This window comes from Mizuhopecten yessoensis, unplaced genomic scaffold (assembly GCF_002113885.1).
Source record: "Mizuhopecten yessoensis strain PY_sf001 unplaced genomic scaffold, ASM211388v2 scaffold8811, whole genome shotgun sequence".
Classification (NCBI taxonomy): Eukaryota; Metazoa; Mollusca; class Bivalvia; order Pectinida; family Pectinidae; genus Mizuhopecten; species Mizuhopecten yessoensis.
In genome coordinates, this window is record NW_018407733.1 from 709,018 (window position 1) to 723,454 (window position 14,437).

Genomic DNA, 14,437 nt, shown 5'->3' on the forward strand with positions numbered 1-14,437 from the left:
TATCAAAATCCAAGATGGCTGCCTGTCGGCCATGTTGTTTATCTGATCAGTCTCAAAAGTTGCCCTGCACAGCTAAGGACCAAGGGGAACCTACATATAAAATTTGAGAAAGATCCCTCTAGTACTTCCCCAGAAATAGCGATAACAAACTTTCAATATCAAAATCCAAGATGGCTGCCTGTCGGCCATGTTGTTTATCCGATCAGTCTCAAAAGTTGCCCTGCACAGTTAAGGACCAAGGGGAACCTGCATATAAAATTTGAGAAAGATCCCTTTTGTACTTCTTGAGAAATACCAATAACAAGAATTGTTTACGGGCGGATGACGGACGACGGACAATGGACGGACCACGGACCACGGACGCAGGGTGATTTGAATAGCCCACCATCAGATGATGGTTGGCTAAAAAACTTTAAATTAGTCAAAAATAATTATTAACAGATCCTGTCTATCAGGAGTTGTCCAAGGAATTCTTACTGTACCTTAATTTGTTCTAGCATCTAACCTATCTAACTTTATCTTGTGTTTTAGTATTTACTTTTTCTAACGGTTACTAGTATTTACCAGGTAGCTTTTCAAACTGTTACCTTGTGTTCTAGTATTTACCAGGTATCTTTTCAAACTGTTACCTTGTGTTCTAGTATTGACCAGGTAGCTTTTCTAACTGTTACCTTGTGTTCTAGTATTTACTTTTTCTAACAGTTACCTTGTGTTCTAGTATTTACCAGGTTGCTTTTCCAACTGTTAACTTGTGTTCTAGTAGTTACTTTTTCTAACGGTTACCTTGTGTTCTAGTATTCACCAGGTAGCTTTTCTAACTGTTACCTTGTGTTCTAGTATTAACCAGGTTGCTTTTCAAACTGTTACATTGTGTTCTAGTATTAACCAGGTTGCTTTTCAAACTGTTACCTTGTGTTCTAGTATTTACCTTGTCTAATTGTTACCTTGTGTTCTAGTATTTACCAGGTTGCTTTGCTAACAGTTACCTTGTGTTCTAGTACTTGCCAGGTTGCTTTTCTAACTGTTACATTGTGTTCTAGTATTTACCAGGTCAAATTATTACCTTGTGTTCTAGTATTTACCTTGTCTAATTGTTACCTTGTGTTCTAGTATTTCCCAGGTTGCTTTTCTAATGGTTAACTTGTGTTCTAGTATTTACCAGGTAGCTTTTCAAACTGTTGCCTTGTGTTCTAGTATTTTCCAGGTCAAATTGTTACCTTGTGTTCTAGAATTTACCAGGTAGCTTTTATAACTGTTACCTTGTGTTCTTGGATTTACAAGGTAGCTTTTCTAACTGTTACCTTGCGTTCTAGTATTTACCCGATAGCTTTTCAAACTGTTACCTTGTGTTCTAGTATTTACCAGGTAGCTTTTCAAACTGTTACCTTGTGTTCTAGTATTTACCAGGTCAAATTGTTACCTTGTGTTCTAGTATTTACCAGGTAGCTTTTCTAACTGTTACCTTGAGTTCTAGTATTTACCAGATAGCTTTTCAAACTGTTACCTTGTGTTCTAGTATTTACCAGGTTGCTTTTCTAATGGTTAACTTGTGTTCTAGTATTTACTTTTTCTAACGGTTACCTTGTGTTCTAGTAGTTACCAGGTTGCTTTTCTAATGGTTAACTTGTGTTCTAGTATTTACTTTTTCTAACGGTTACCTTGTGTTCTAGTAGTTACCAGGTTGCTTTTCTAATGGTTACCGTGTGTTCTAGTATTTACCAGGTCAAATTATTACCTTGTGTTCTAGTATTTACCAGGTAGCTTTTCTAACTGTTACCTTGTGTTCTAGTATTTAGCTTTTTTAACTGTTACCTTGTGTTCTATTATTTAGCTTTTCTAACTGTTACCTTGTGTTCTAGTATTTACCAGGTAGATTTTCGAATTGTTACCTTGTGTTCTAGTATTCACCAGGTAGCCTTTCCAACAGTTACCTTGAGTCTCTGTATTTCCCTTGTGTCTGATACAGGTCCTGGTGTGGAGTTGGATATGAGTGAATCTAATGGTGGTACTGTCGTTGCTTCAGAGACGTCTACAAAACCATTGGCCTTTCCGTCGGCCACCTTTTTCTCAGCTTCAGAAAGGTTGTTCGTAAGTTTGATGATAGTCTCGTCTTTGGCAGCTAGCATATCTTCGAACATCTTTAATTGGTCCTGGATGCTGCATAAGTTTCCTGTTTTTGCCCTAGATGTCAAAAAGATCAGCTTTTCAAACAGGCCTCTCTAACTATTTAACAAATTATTCAATTTGATTTGTTTTGTGTATAATCACACACAAAAATCGTTATAATAAGAAGAATTTGGTAAAAAGCAAACTTCTTATACATGTATATTATTTCATCTCACAACTCATTGTATCCAAGCTTATATATTTAATTACCAAAGTAAGGGTCTATATGGTGAAATGATGACCTGAGATTAGAAAATCCAGGTAACTTTGATTAATGACTCATTTACCAATAGAGGTACATATGTATTAGGAATTTAACAAAGATATATAAACCTGAGTTGTTGAGCTAATAACTCCTTCTCTTCCTTCATGGAGGACAGACCAAACTTGAGTTCTATAATGTGTTTGTCTCGTTCCTTCAGCATTCCCTGGAACCCCTCTCTATCTTGTGTACTCATCTGGAATCTAAACAATCACATACATGTACAAGTGAAGATACACAGTATAAACACAAAATCGGTTTGTAATGAATGCATGAAAAAAGTTCATAATTTGAATGAAGTTTTTTGTTTTCCTTCCCATTGATAGTGACTGGGAATTATAGGGATTGAATTTGGATTTTTCTAGTGTTCTATGCGAGTATGAATTGGGAAAAATTTACTTACACACTTCAAATGAACAGCCATCACTTCGCTACGGCCGCTCATGTGGTGTGTAAGTAATGTTTTTCACATTCATACTTACAATAACATTGGAATAATCAAAATAATGGAATAAAATAACTGAAAAAATGTCACCAAGGGAACTGATTAGGCTGTATTTGTTAACTTTTTACCTTGTTTCCATTTCCTTGGTGATGGAATCCAACTCTTTCTGCAGCAGACGGACAATCTCCCTATTTGCCTGTAACTCCTCCTCCGTAGCCTGCTGGTCCTGCTGGGCGTTGCTCAGCTGTTTCTGGAGCTGTCATAACCAAACCTTTTTATGTGTATGTTACTTCTTTAAACCTTACACTAACAAGACAAGGTGACACAAGCCTTGGTATTACAGAAGTTTACGCCTCTAGGAACATTCTTAAATAAAAGGTTTTATGTTATCATCATTGATGAGGTGAGGTAGGTCTGTTTGTTTGTTAGGATGATTACATCAGGTGTCAGATACCAAAATATTGTACATTCATATCAAGCAAACTTACTCATGAATTTGTGTTGAAAAATGCTGAAAAAGGCATTTCAATCAACATGAGGTCAATTTATTCAGGTTACTTTTTATGCATTGCCATCGAAGCAACAGTATGCTTATTTCATTCAAAAACTTAAAAATGTTAATGCTTACATTTATTCTTCAGATCTGCAATCCCCTTTTAACAACGTAAAGTACTGCAAAGCAATCTATTGTCCCCCACTGATAATAGACTTACCAGTTTACACCTGTTACAGATGCTGGGTGCTGTTTCCTCGTCACTTATCACAGACTTCCTACTCAACACTTTCCCAAATGCTGTCTTGAATTTGCCAACTTTACCCCCCGGTTTGACGGCGGATATGTGAGCATGTCTGAGGGCAGGAGTAGATCCATCGGGAGTCACTAGTTCTTCTTGGCTAGGGGACGGGGAGGAGCTCTCAGACTGTTTTCTGGGAATGGTGTTATCTGTAACACAAGTACGTTGAATTCTTATTTATCGACTGGTACAGCAACATGTTTGTATTATACCATATCTGATCTTATAAACACCCTGTGCCGTTATGTTTGTATTACCATATCTGATCTTATAAACACCCTGTGTCGTTATGTTTGTATTACCATATCTGATCTTATAAACACCCTGTGTTGTTAAGTATCCTCCACGTTTTTATTTGTACATTGACATGGGTGGGCTTATCATCAGATATGCGCTTATTCATTGTACAAACAGAGTAAAACCTTGTTATATTGCCAATGCTTATACAGAGAAATTTTGGTGTTATAAGGGAGTTTGGCGATATATAAAGAGCCAAATGTTTAAAAAATAAAATGAAAATGAGACCTTGAAATATTTTGCAGTATGCAAGGTGATAAATAAAACAGGTGGCATCATATCAAGTCTTTACAATGCTGTGAATTTTCACCTTACCAACATCAAGGGAGACAGAATAATTTGATGTGATATGACAGTGTGGTGAATGGCAAAGCAAAGGTATAGGACAGGAACAAGTCTATCATAACAAACATTACAGTGTCATAAAATCAGGTTTTATTGTAAAATACTAAGTAGAGTTAATTATATTGCCATCATTTGTCCAGAGAAGTTTCATCATTATAAAGGGATTTTGCAATCAATCAAGGGAGACTCATAAAGGAACTCTTAAGAAAAAGAGAAAAAGCTCCCTTGAAAAATGTGGGCGGTTAGCAAAGTGGCAAAAGGAAAGAAGGGCATTATATTGAGGTTTAACTGTACAGAGTGCTTTACTTAACCATTACATGTACTAATGGAAACAAAAAGAAAACCAATGAGAGAGTAATGATGTATACAACTCTGTTTCTCTTTTTGAATAGGCATAGAAAAGTCAGGGGATAATTTGCAGATCATATGTAAGCCAATTTCTGTTGATCCATAAAACATTCCTCAAGATAGGTGTTTAGCCATAAACAAGAGGCCCATGGGCCTTAACGGTCACCTGATATATTTATACAGAGAGTTGATTTTGTTTTCAACATGAACAGAAATATTATTCAAAGTGATAAAAAAAACAATAAAACCACCTTATTCAATATCTAGCATACAGATTTTAGACTGAAAAGTATTTGAAACTAGCACCACTGATTCTAAACAAGGAAAATGAAGAAATTTTAGCACAATGACTCCTTTGAGCCCCACCCTACAGCCCTTGGGGGTAGGGCTGGCTCACAATTTTCAAAGTATCAAACTGTCAACTCAAGGTTATAATTCCAATCAAGTTATTAACATGTAATATTCAAAGTATCATTTGCCATTATAAACCATAATAAATTTTGCCCCCCACCCCCACCCCACCCCCTCCTTTCCCAGGGGGTAAACGTGAGACCCTAGGGTCATAAACCTTAAGACCCTTCCATCTATGAAGAGTATTTGATTCTACCATATCTGGGTCTTGAGAAGAAGATTTTTGAAATTTCAGTAAATTCGACCCTTTTTGGCCCCACCCATCAACCCCTGGGGGTCAGTCAGGGCGCAAATGTGCTTATTATCAAACTGCTACCTAATACTGATAATGCTTACCCAAATTGAATTACTTCCAATGGAAATTAAACAAATGTTGGTCCAAAATGTGATTTCCCTATATAAACTATAGTAAAGTTTACCCCCTCCCCAGGGGGAAACATGAGACCCCAGGGTCAAGAAATTCACAATTTTGGTAAAGCACCTTAAGACCCTTCCATCTATGAAGAGTATTTGATTCTACCATATCTGGGTCTTGAGAAGAAGATTTTTGAAATTTTAGTCAATTTGACCCTTTCTGGCCCTGCCCCTCAGGCCCCTGGGGGCTTGGGACTAAACCGGCCACTATTTTTGTTGACCTTTGTCCTTGGAAGGTCCCTGCTAAATTTCATTGAAATTAGTTGAGGGGTTTTGGAGAAGAAGATTTTTGAAATTTTAGTCAATTTGTCCCGTTTTGGCCCCACCCATCAGCCCCTGGGGGTCAGTCAGGGCGCATATGTGCTTATTATCAAACTGCTACCTAATACTGATAATGCTAACCCAAATTGAATTACTTCCAATGGCAATTAAACAAATGTTGGTCCAAAATGTGATTTCCCTATATAAACTATAGTAAAGTTTACCCCCTCTCCAGAGGGAAACATGAGACGCCAGGGTCAAGAAATTCACAATTTTGGTAAAGCACCTTAAGACCCTTCCATCTATGAAGAGTATTTGATTCTACCATATCTGGGTCTTGAGAAGAAGATTTTTGAAATTTTAGCCAATTTGACCCTTTTTGGCCCCGCCCCTCATGCCCCTGGGGGCCTGGGACTAAACCGGCCACCATTATTGTTGACTTTTGTCCATGGAAGGTCCCTGCAAAATTTCATTGAAATTGGTTCAGGGGTTTTGGGACCACTTGAGACTTTGTCTCAGGTGACCTAAAAATGTTCAAAAGATGTAGAAGAGAAGAAAACATCATTTCGAAAATAGACCAGTGCAAAAGATCTGTCAAATACGGGACAATATGAATGATTAATAGAAAACTAAAATGTGGTCAGCCCCTCTTAACATCCAACAGGAATTGTGTGCTGTGATATCTGGTGTAGTAGTGGTGTGCCGTTACAGCTGGTGTAACACGGGTACATACGTGAGCTGGACATTGTGCCATGTCAGACAGGACTGCAGCAGGTGTCGTCACACAGATAATATATAGTACACTACAAACCTAATGACACTGGCCCTTTTATGTTAGAAAAGGCATTCTGTAGTTCAGACTTGAGGTTAGTAAATGACCAGAGAGAATTAGTAGTAGTACCCTCCGGTGGTCCGAGCAGCAGACTCGCCGGTGCTTTGATGAAAGGGAAATCACTCTGTCCAATCTCTACCTCCATGTTGATATCATCCTTCCTGGAAACCAGCCCACTAATGTTGCCCTGCGTTCTCTGTCAATATATTTTCAAGCACAAATGTAAATATGAAGTCAAAAGAATTATTTTTTGATATCAGGTGAAAAAATATTTGATGCAGTGGCCGATGCTGTAAATGAAGAGAAGAAAAATTTAATTTTATAACTTTGATACAGAAAAATTTGTGCTATTACCACCATATATCAGCAAACCTTTAGCATTATAAAACTATTTGGCAATATATTGAGGTAGACATGAGGAAATTGTGAAGTAAAAAAGGAAAAGGGGGCCTTAAATTATGCTAATGGTAGGCAAGGTGGCAAATAAAACAAAATATCAAGGTTTTACTGTACTGTGTTCTATTGACAACTACAGCCTGGTAAAATAAGCTATACCCTGGGACATAGCATCAACCTTTAATTTAGGACAATAATATTTATTACCGTAGCATACTACTTTTATGTAGGGAGAAATGCACAGTAAAATATCACTAGGGCTGTGTATTATGACTCTGATATTTTTATTCATTCACCCCTAAAGACGCATTTGAACTCTTCCAATTCAAAGGTTGGAATAGTTCATTATGAAATTTCAGGGGTGAATGAGTTAAGAAAGTGTATAGCCATATATTACAAAGTATTGCTTTCTTAGAACATTTACTGTAACATTGGCCCTAACAGGGTGCCTGTATCAGAGCCTGCAAAAGTCCAGTTATCTTCCATTTCAACTTGTTACTTGGTAACGTCTTTCAGGCAAGCAAGTAACATGGCACATTACATTCACTACTTGACATGACAAGAAGAGAATTAGTGAACTTGGAACTTAATATAAACAATGTGTATTTATCAAAATTCATTGTCAGTGTGCAATATGTTGAAAGAAATCTTGACTTAAATAATTGAGTGTAACAAAATTATTCATCTTGTTCTTTTAATCAATAATTATTAAATATATATATACGATACAGGAGTCACTATATAATACATGTAACACCAACCAAACTATGTTTCCCATAAGGATTGATATATAGTTCCAGCCCTGGATCTTACATATAGGCACATGTCGTAACATAAGGAGGACGAGGATATTCACCAATCAAAAGCAGTCAAACTGAGGCTTAATTGTAGCAGCTCTTGTGTGTGACTCACATCACTTACAATCATTTACAAGTTTTACCGCTTAGTGACCACAAATATACATCACTCCAACAGGTACAGCCTATAAGTACAGTCCATTCATATACTCTTAAATTATCAAATGAAACTTTCGCTGTGTACTATTTACTTTTGCTGCTTGTGCAGCTGCAGTGGAAAGACAAATACAGTAAAACCTTAATAAAATGCCCGTCTTTTTATTTACTAAATTGTACCTTGCTTTTAACCACCAAAATACATCAATGTCCCATTTTCTTTTTCTTATTAATTCCTTCGCATGTACAGCACATTTTTTTACATAAATGGGGATTGGCCCATTTGTTCTCAAATTGGGAATAAAACGACCCTTTGGGTAGGAATTTTAAGGAGTAAACTGAAAATTATGGGAATAAGGCAAAAATACAGAACAATTTCAATTGGGAATTGGGCCCACTATCAGCCCCAAAAAGCCCTCAGAAAACATCCTGATGTATTCCTCAATATACAATGTATCACCAAACCCCTGGATAATGCCAAAATTTTGCTGGAAAAGCTGGAGTGTACAACTAGTTGGACATCTGGATCTAGTACATTGTAGGGTTTTTTTTACGCCAGGATTAGTAAAAATGATCAGAATCTACTTAAAAAAACATAGGTCGGCTGATAAAATGTTGCATTCTGCATACAGGGGAGTACAAGGTAGTTAAATCTTGAGAAGTCAAAATGTGGTCAAGTAATGCAGGTGATCTCTTAATTATTAGGTTCATTTCATTATGAAAACAATTCATTTATTAACCATGAAAGTGATCTTTTAACACAGTGGTCTCTTAAAGGAGGTGGTTGCATAAGTAGGTTTTACAGTACTCTTAAAACATGAAACTGTACAAATGAATCAAACATATCAGTTGATGATAGTTAGATGTATAAATTGTCCGTAATTACTCACCCTGACGTTCCACTGGCCCAGTCTGTCGCGCGACAGGGAATTTCTTGCCATGTTATAAAGTCTGCGCCGTTTCTGCAGTTCCTGTAGCCAGTACATCATCGAGTGCCTGTCAGAGGCATCCAGGAGGTGCTCCTTCCCTCCAGACCTGATTTACATATAATGTTGTTTGTTAGGCGATTTCATAATGTAAATAAAATCATATGTAGGACTTTTGGTGCAAATCTTCAATTCTGTGTATCTATGGAGATTAAATAGAGATTTTTCTTGATAAAGTTACACAAGTCATAAGTCAACAATTTCTAATCCATGAAAATTTAGGTAAAAATGAACTTAAAAGTAATTTTGTCTCAACTTCGTAAAGTTTCAAGTAGTGAAGTGCAGGTAGATTTGTGACCTTGACCTTTTACAACAAATGTGATGTTGATAAAATTTTAAATATAGAAAACTAAGAAAAGAACAAACAAGAGCCTCCCATAGTAAGCATTGTATGCCCACAAACGCCATGTTTTGGTGAAAGGGAAAGATATGTCACTGGCAACTGAAGGATACTGTGTTCATTTTATTGTAAATAATTCTGATGTTAAAAAACAAAGTTTTTTACAGGAATTTCTGGGGTTATGTGTTTTCCTTTTTTAGTTGTTAATGTCTGTTTTGTTTTAATAAAGTACAAAGTGTCACGTGTAAAAGCCTTCTAGTGCATTCTTTTAAGAAAGCATATATACAATGTACGATATGTAAAAAGAGGAAACTTAATATCATTTATTACTCTGGAAAGTTTGATTATATTTTGGACATAAAACATACTAAACTTCACTTATCATCAAGGAATCAGGCAATTTCTTCTTAAATATTTGTTATATGGATTGCCTCCCTTTGCATTTTTTTTTTAAATGATCATAAGGTTCAAACTTGCAGGGAAAGGAATAAGAAATGCAAGGCCTATCATAAAATTTAACAAAGCAATTTATTTTTACAATATGCAAATCTGAATATGATTCTCATCATATGCATCTTCCTCAAAACATCTGGTTAGAAAGTTTGGGCTAGTTGACAGATGGGCAGCACAATATCATAACACCCTCTGGTTTTTTAGGTGTATATCAATTGAGTATTGTATACCATACCCTACTTTGGAGGACGAGAGGATCAGTGACATTTAGTTGTATTATAAATCGCAATCGGATCAGTATTTTTCTTCCTCGGGAGTCAATTTTAATATGAAGAAAATGTTTAATTAAACCATGTATGAACTTTTCTAGAATATTGTCTTCCTTCAGTCAGTAATATTATGAATTGTTTTATTTAAAATTTCGTTTTTGTCATATTGTTAGTAACATCTTCCTGCAGTTAAAGATAGATGCTGTATATCTGGGGGATCAAAGCATTGTTATACACACCACCTGTTATAGGCACATTTTAATGTGAGATATTTAAACAAGAAAGCTAGCAATTACATCAATGTTTTGTACCCAGCGGATTTACAAACAAACAAGGAAGTATACACACATCATCAGATCATTGCCGGGGGTTTTAGTCACACATAAACAGATTGATTTCATCAGGATTTACATTTTAATGTTTTCTTCCCTTTAGCCTTTTTGATTTGACTGGCTAACCAAGGTTTATGGGATCATGCTATTCATCCTTTCTATTCACAAACTTTTTGTATTGAATTGCACCACTTGGTTAATGCTGATGTTCAAATCACCATATGTCTTACAGTCCCATGTGGGCCGGGTTGACAAAACATTGTGTCTCCAGACATGAGGTGCTCCCATGACAATATTTTTCAAATTTTGGGAGTGTGATTGTTTCAGTTATCACCAGGGCCAGCAGTCACATTCCCCTCAGCCTTCACCATTAGGGAGTGTGATTGCTTCAGTAATCACCAGGACCAGTAGTCACATTCCCCTCAGCCTTCACCATTAGGGAGTGTGATTGCTTCAGTTATCACCAGGGCCAGCAGTCACATTCCCCTCAGCCTTCACCATTAGGGAGTGTGATTGCTTCAGGTATCACCAGGGCCAGCAGTCACATTCCCCTCAGCCTTCACCATTAGGGAGTGTGATTGTTTCAGGTATCACCAGGGCCAGCAGTCACATTCCCCTCAGCCTTCACCATTAGGGAGTGTGATTGTTTCAGGTATCACCAGGGCCAGCAGTCACATTCCCCTCAGCCTTCACCATTAGGGAGTGTGATTGCTTCAGGTATCACCAGGGCCAGCAGTCACATTCCCCTCAGCCTTCACCATTAGGGAGTGTGATTGTTTCAGGTATCACCAGGGCCAGCAGTCACATTCCCCTCAGCCTTCACCATTAGGGAGTGTGATTGTTTCAGGTATCACCAGGGCCAGCAGTCACATTCCCCTCAGCCTTCACCATTAGGGAGTGTGATTGCTTCAGGTATCACCAGGGCCAGCAGTCACATTCCCCTCAGCCTTCACCATTAGGGAGTGTGATTGTTTCAGGTATCACCAGGGCCAGCAGTCACATTCCCCTCAGCCTTCACCATTAGGGAGTGTGATTGCTTCAGGTATCACCAGGGCCAGCAGTCACATTCCCCTCAGCCTTCACCATTAGGGAGTGTGATTGTTTCAGGTATCACCAGGGCCAGCAGTCACATTCCCCTCAGCCTTCACCATTAGGGAGTGTGATTGCTTCAGGTATCACCAGGGCCAGCAGTCACATTCCCCTCAGCCTTCACCATTAGGGAGTGTGATTGTTTCAGGTATCACCAGGGCCAGCAGTCACATTCCCCTCAGCCTTCACCATTAGGGAGTGTGATTGCTTCAGGTATCACCAGGGCCAGCAGTCACATTCCCCTCAGCCTTCACCATTAGGGAGTGTGATTGCTTCAGGTATCACCAGGGCCAGCAGTCACATTCCCCTCAGCCTTCACCATTAGGGAGTGTGATTGCTTCAGGTATCACCAGGGCCAGCAGTCACATTCCCCTCAGCCTTCACCATTAGGGAGTGTGATTGCTTCAGGTATCACCAGGGCCAGCAGTCACATTCCCCTCAGCCTTCACTATTAGGGAGTGTGATTGCTTCAGGTATCACCAGGGCCAGCAGTCACATTCCCCTCAGCCTTCACCATTAGGGAGTGTGATTGCTTCAGGTATGTTCAATGTTGTAATTAGGAGAGCAAAAACGTTTTTTCGGCCTGCGTAACTTTATTGTCCAAATCTTATAATAGGGAAACATAACTTTTGTTTTCTCATGATTGATCAATTAAGTTTGACAAGGGCTAAGCAAATTGAATATTTCATAATGACAAAACCAAACAACGGTAATGCCAATCTGCTTAAATCATAGTCGATGCCATCTGCTTCCATCACTTTGAACTCTGGGGCGATAACTCTTACTCAATTTCCAAGCGAGGCCCCAAATGAGTGTACCTGGTAATGTGACTTGGAAAGCTCAAGTGTAACATTCAAACTTAACTTTTTTTTAAAGTTATGTGATCAATATAATCGAAGCTGGTAAGAATTCAGATAAGATAATATAATATGGGTAACAAATGTTCAGTTTTATATTTTTCCATGACTGATATTTTTAAATATTGAATAAGTTTTTAGAGATTTCTTTACAATGGCATCAAATCTATCTGTCTTGCAGTGTCTTATTTTGTCTTGCAACGTTTAAGACTGTGTCTTTGTACGAAGAAAGAAAGAAGGCAGTGATGGATTTAAAAGCACTTCAGCATACAATATAAAGAATTTTATTAAATACTCAGTATTGCACTTCAGATCTTCAACTAACACCATTTATAATGTGGTATACAGGATCACTGGACCTAGGAGACTCAAAGTTGTATAGATGTAAAAAGTGGTCAATTGGTGGGAAAGGTAGGCACCAATAAGGGATATAGGAGTACTCTATTAGTAATGGTGGACAGACATTGAAAAGTTATTTTCCTGTTAAAATGATGTTATTTCACCTGTTTTTTTCATAAGAAATGTTTAGGTTGCTGGGAGTTTTATAGGATTCATACTAATTTGAAATTGTTCCCAGTAATGTTGCAGTGAGCATTAACATTACGTATCAAATATCTGGACTGGTAGCAATTAAAGTATATATAGATTGCCTCTTTATATTCAAGATGTCTTCGGAGCAAATCCTTGTGGCTGAGATAATTGTGAAAAAGGAAATTATCCTATAATTGTTTCTTTTGCATATGGTTTTCGCTACAGTAAATGTGCAAGCAATTCCCAAGTCAGGAAATAAACAAGAGATCCCAGAGGGATCTTGTTGGCGCCCACCATTGTACCATCTTCATTAGTTCTTTGTCTGTTCGATCTTTTCTCTTCTTTCCTCTAATCTGTTTGATTGAGTCATGTTAACAGTAAATGCACCTTGAGGTAACTTTTGATCTAAACTTAATACTGATGTGTATGAAAGCCAACCTTCAAAGTGAGTTTGTCATTTCACATATTTACTAGTACAGTACTTAATGTGAAAGAAATAGAATCGATCATTGCAGAAAGATCTGTTTAGTTCTTCTTTTAATCCATTTTGTTTTTATGATCAGTCTCAAAATATGACAATTATATGCACAACGAGAGACCAAAGGGAACCTACATATAAAATTTAAGAAAGATCCCTGTAGTTCTTCCAGAGAAATATAGTGGTAACAAACCTACACTATCAAAATCCAAGATGGTTGCCTGTTGGCCATGTTGTTTTTATCCAATCAGTCTCAAAAGTTGCCCTGCACAGATTATAACCAAGGGGAACCTACATATAAAATTTTAAAAAGATCCCTCAACTACTTCCGGAGAAATAGCGATAACAAACTTTCACTATCAAAATCAAATATGGCTGCCTGTCGGCCATGTTGTTTATCCGATCAGTCTCAAAAGTTGCCCTGCACAGCTAAGGACCAAGGGGAAACTACATATAAAATTTAAGAAAGATCCCTCTGGTACTTCTTGAGAAATACCGATAACAAGAATTGTTTAAGGACGGACCACGGACCGACCACGGACGCAGGGTGATTTGAATAGCCCACCATCAGATGATGGTGGGCTAAAAAGTTCCCTTTGGTACTTCCCAAGAAATAGCGATAACAAACTTTCACTATCAAAATCAAATATGGCTGCCTGTCGGCCATGTTGTTTATCCGATCAGTCTCAAAAGTTGCCCTGTACAGCTAAGGACCAAGGGGAACCTACATATAAAATTTGCGAAAGATCCCTTTGGTACTTCTTGAGAAATACCGATAACAAGAATTATTTAAGGAGGGACGACAGACAGACCACGGACCACGGACGCAGGGTGATTTGAATAGCCCACCATCAGATGATGGTGGGCTAAAATGTTCCTGTTGGTACTTCCCAAGAAATAGTGATAACAAACTTTCACTATCAAAATCAAATATGGCTGCCTGTCGGCCATGTTGTTTATCAGATCAGTCTCAAAAGTTGCCCTGAACAGCTAAGGACCAAGGGGAACCTACATAACAAATTTGAAAAAGATCCCCCAGGTACTTCCCGAGAAATAGCGATAACAAACTTTCACAATCAAAATCAGAGACGGCCACCTAGCTGTCGGCCATGTTGTATATCCGATCCGTCTCAAAAGTTGCCCTGCACAGCTAAGGACCAAGGGGAACATAGATAAAA

The 14,437-nt window shown here is 37.9% G+C and overlaps 1 protein-coding gene across 2 annotated transcripts in view; it reads right to left on the reverse strand.

Annotated features, from left to right (window-relative positions):
- The window catches only part of LOC110456637 (TBC1 domain family member 2B-like), a 40,640-nt gene that overhangs the window by 23,800 nt on the left and 2,403 nt on the right, over positions 1–14,437 (reverse strand). For both annotated transcript variants that reach the window (XR_002463605.1, XM_021507476.1), the window contains exons 2-7: positions 8,815–8,959; positions 6,645–6,771; positions 3,587–3,816; positions 3,002–3,129; positions 2,500–2,631; positions 1,932–2,181 (exon numbers count right to left, since the gene is read on the reverse strand). Coding sequence is in view for 1 of the 2 variants with exons in the window: in XM_021507476.1 (XP_021363151.1) it covers positions 1,932–2,181; positions 2,500–2,631; positions 3,002–3,129; positions 3,587–3,816; positions 6,645–6,771; positions 8,815–8,959 (1,012 nt within the window). In the remaining variant the exon portion in view is untranslated. The remainder of the gene's footprint in view (positions 1–1,931; positions 2,182–2,499; positions 2,632–3,001; positions 3,130–3,586; positions 3,817–6,644; positions 6,772–8,814; positions 8,960–14,437) is intronic.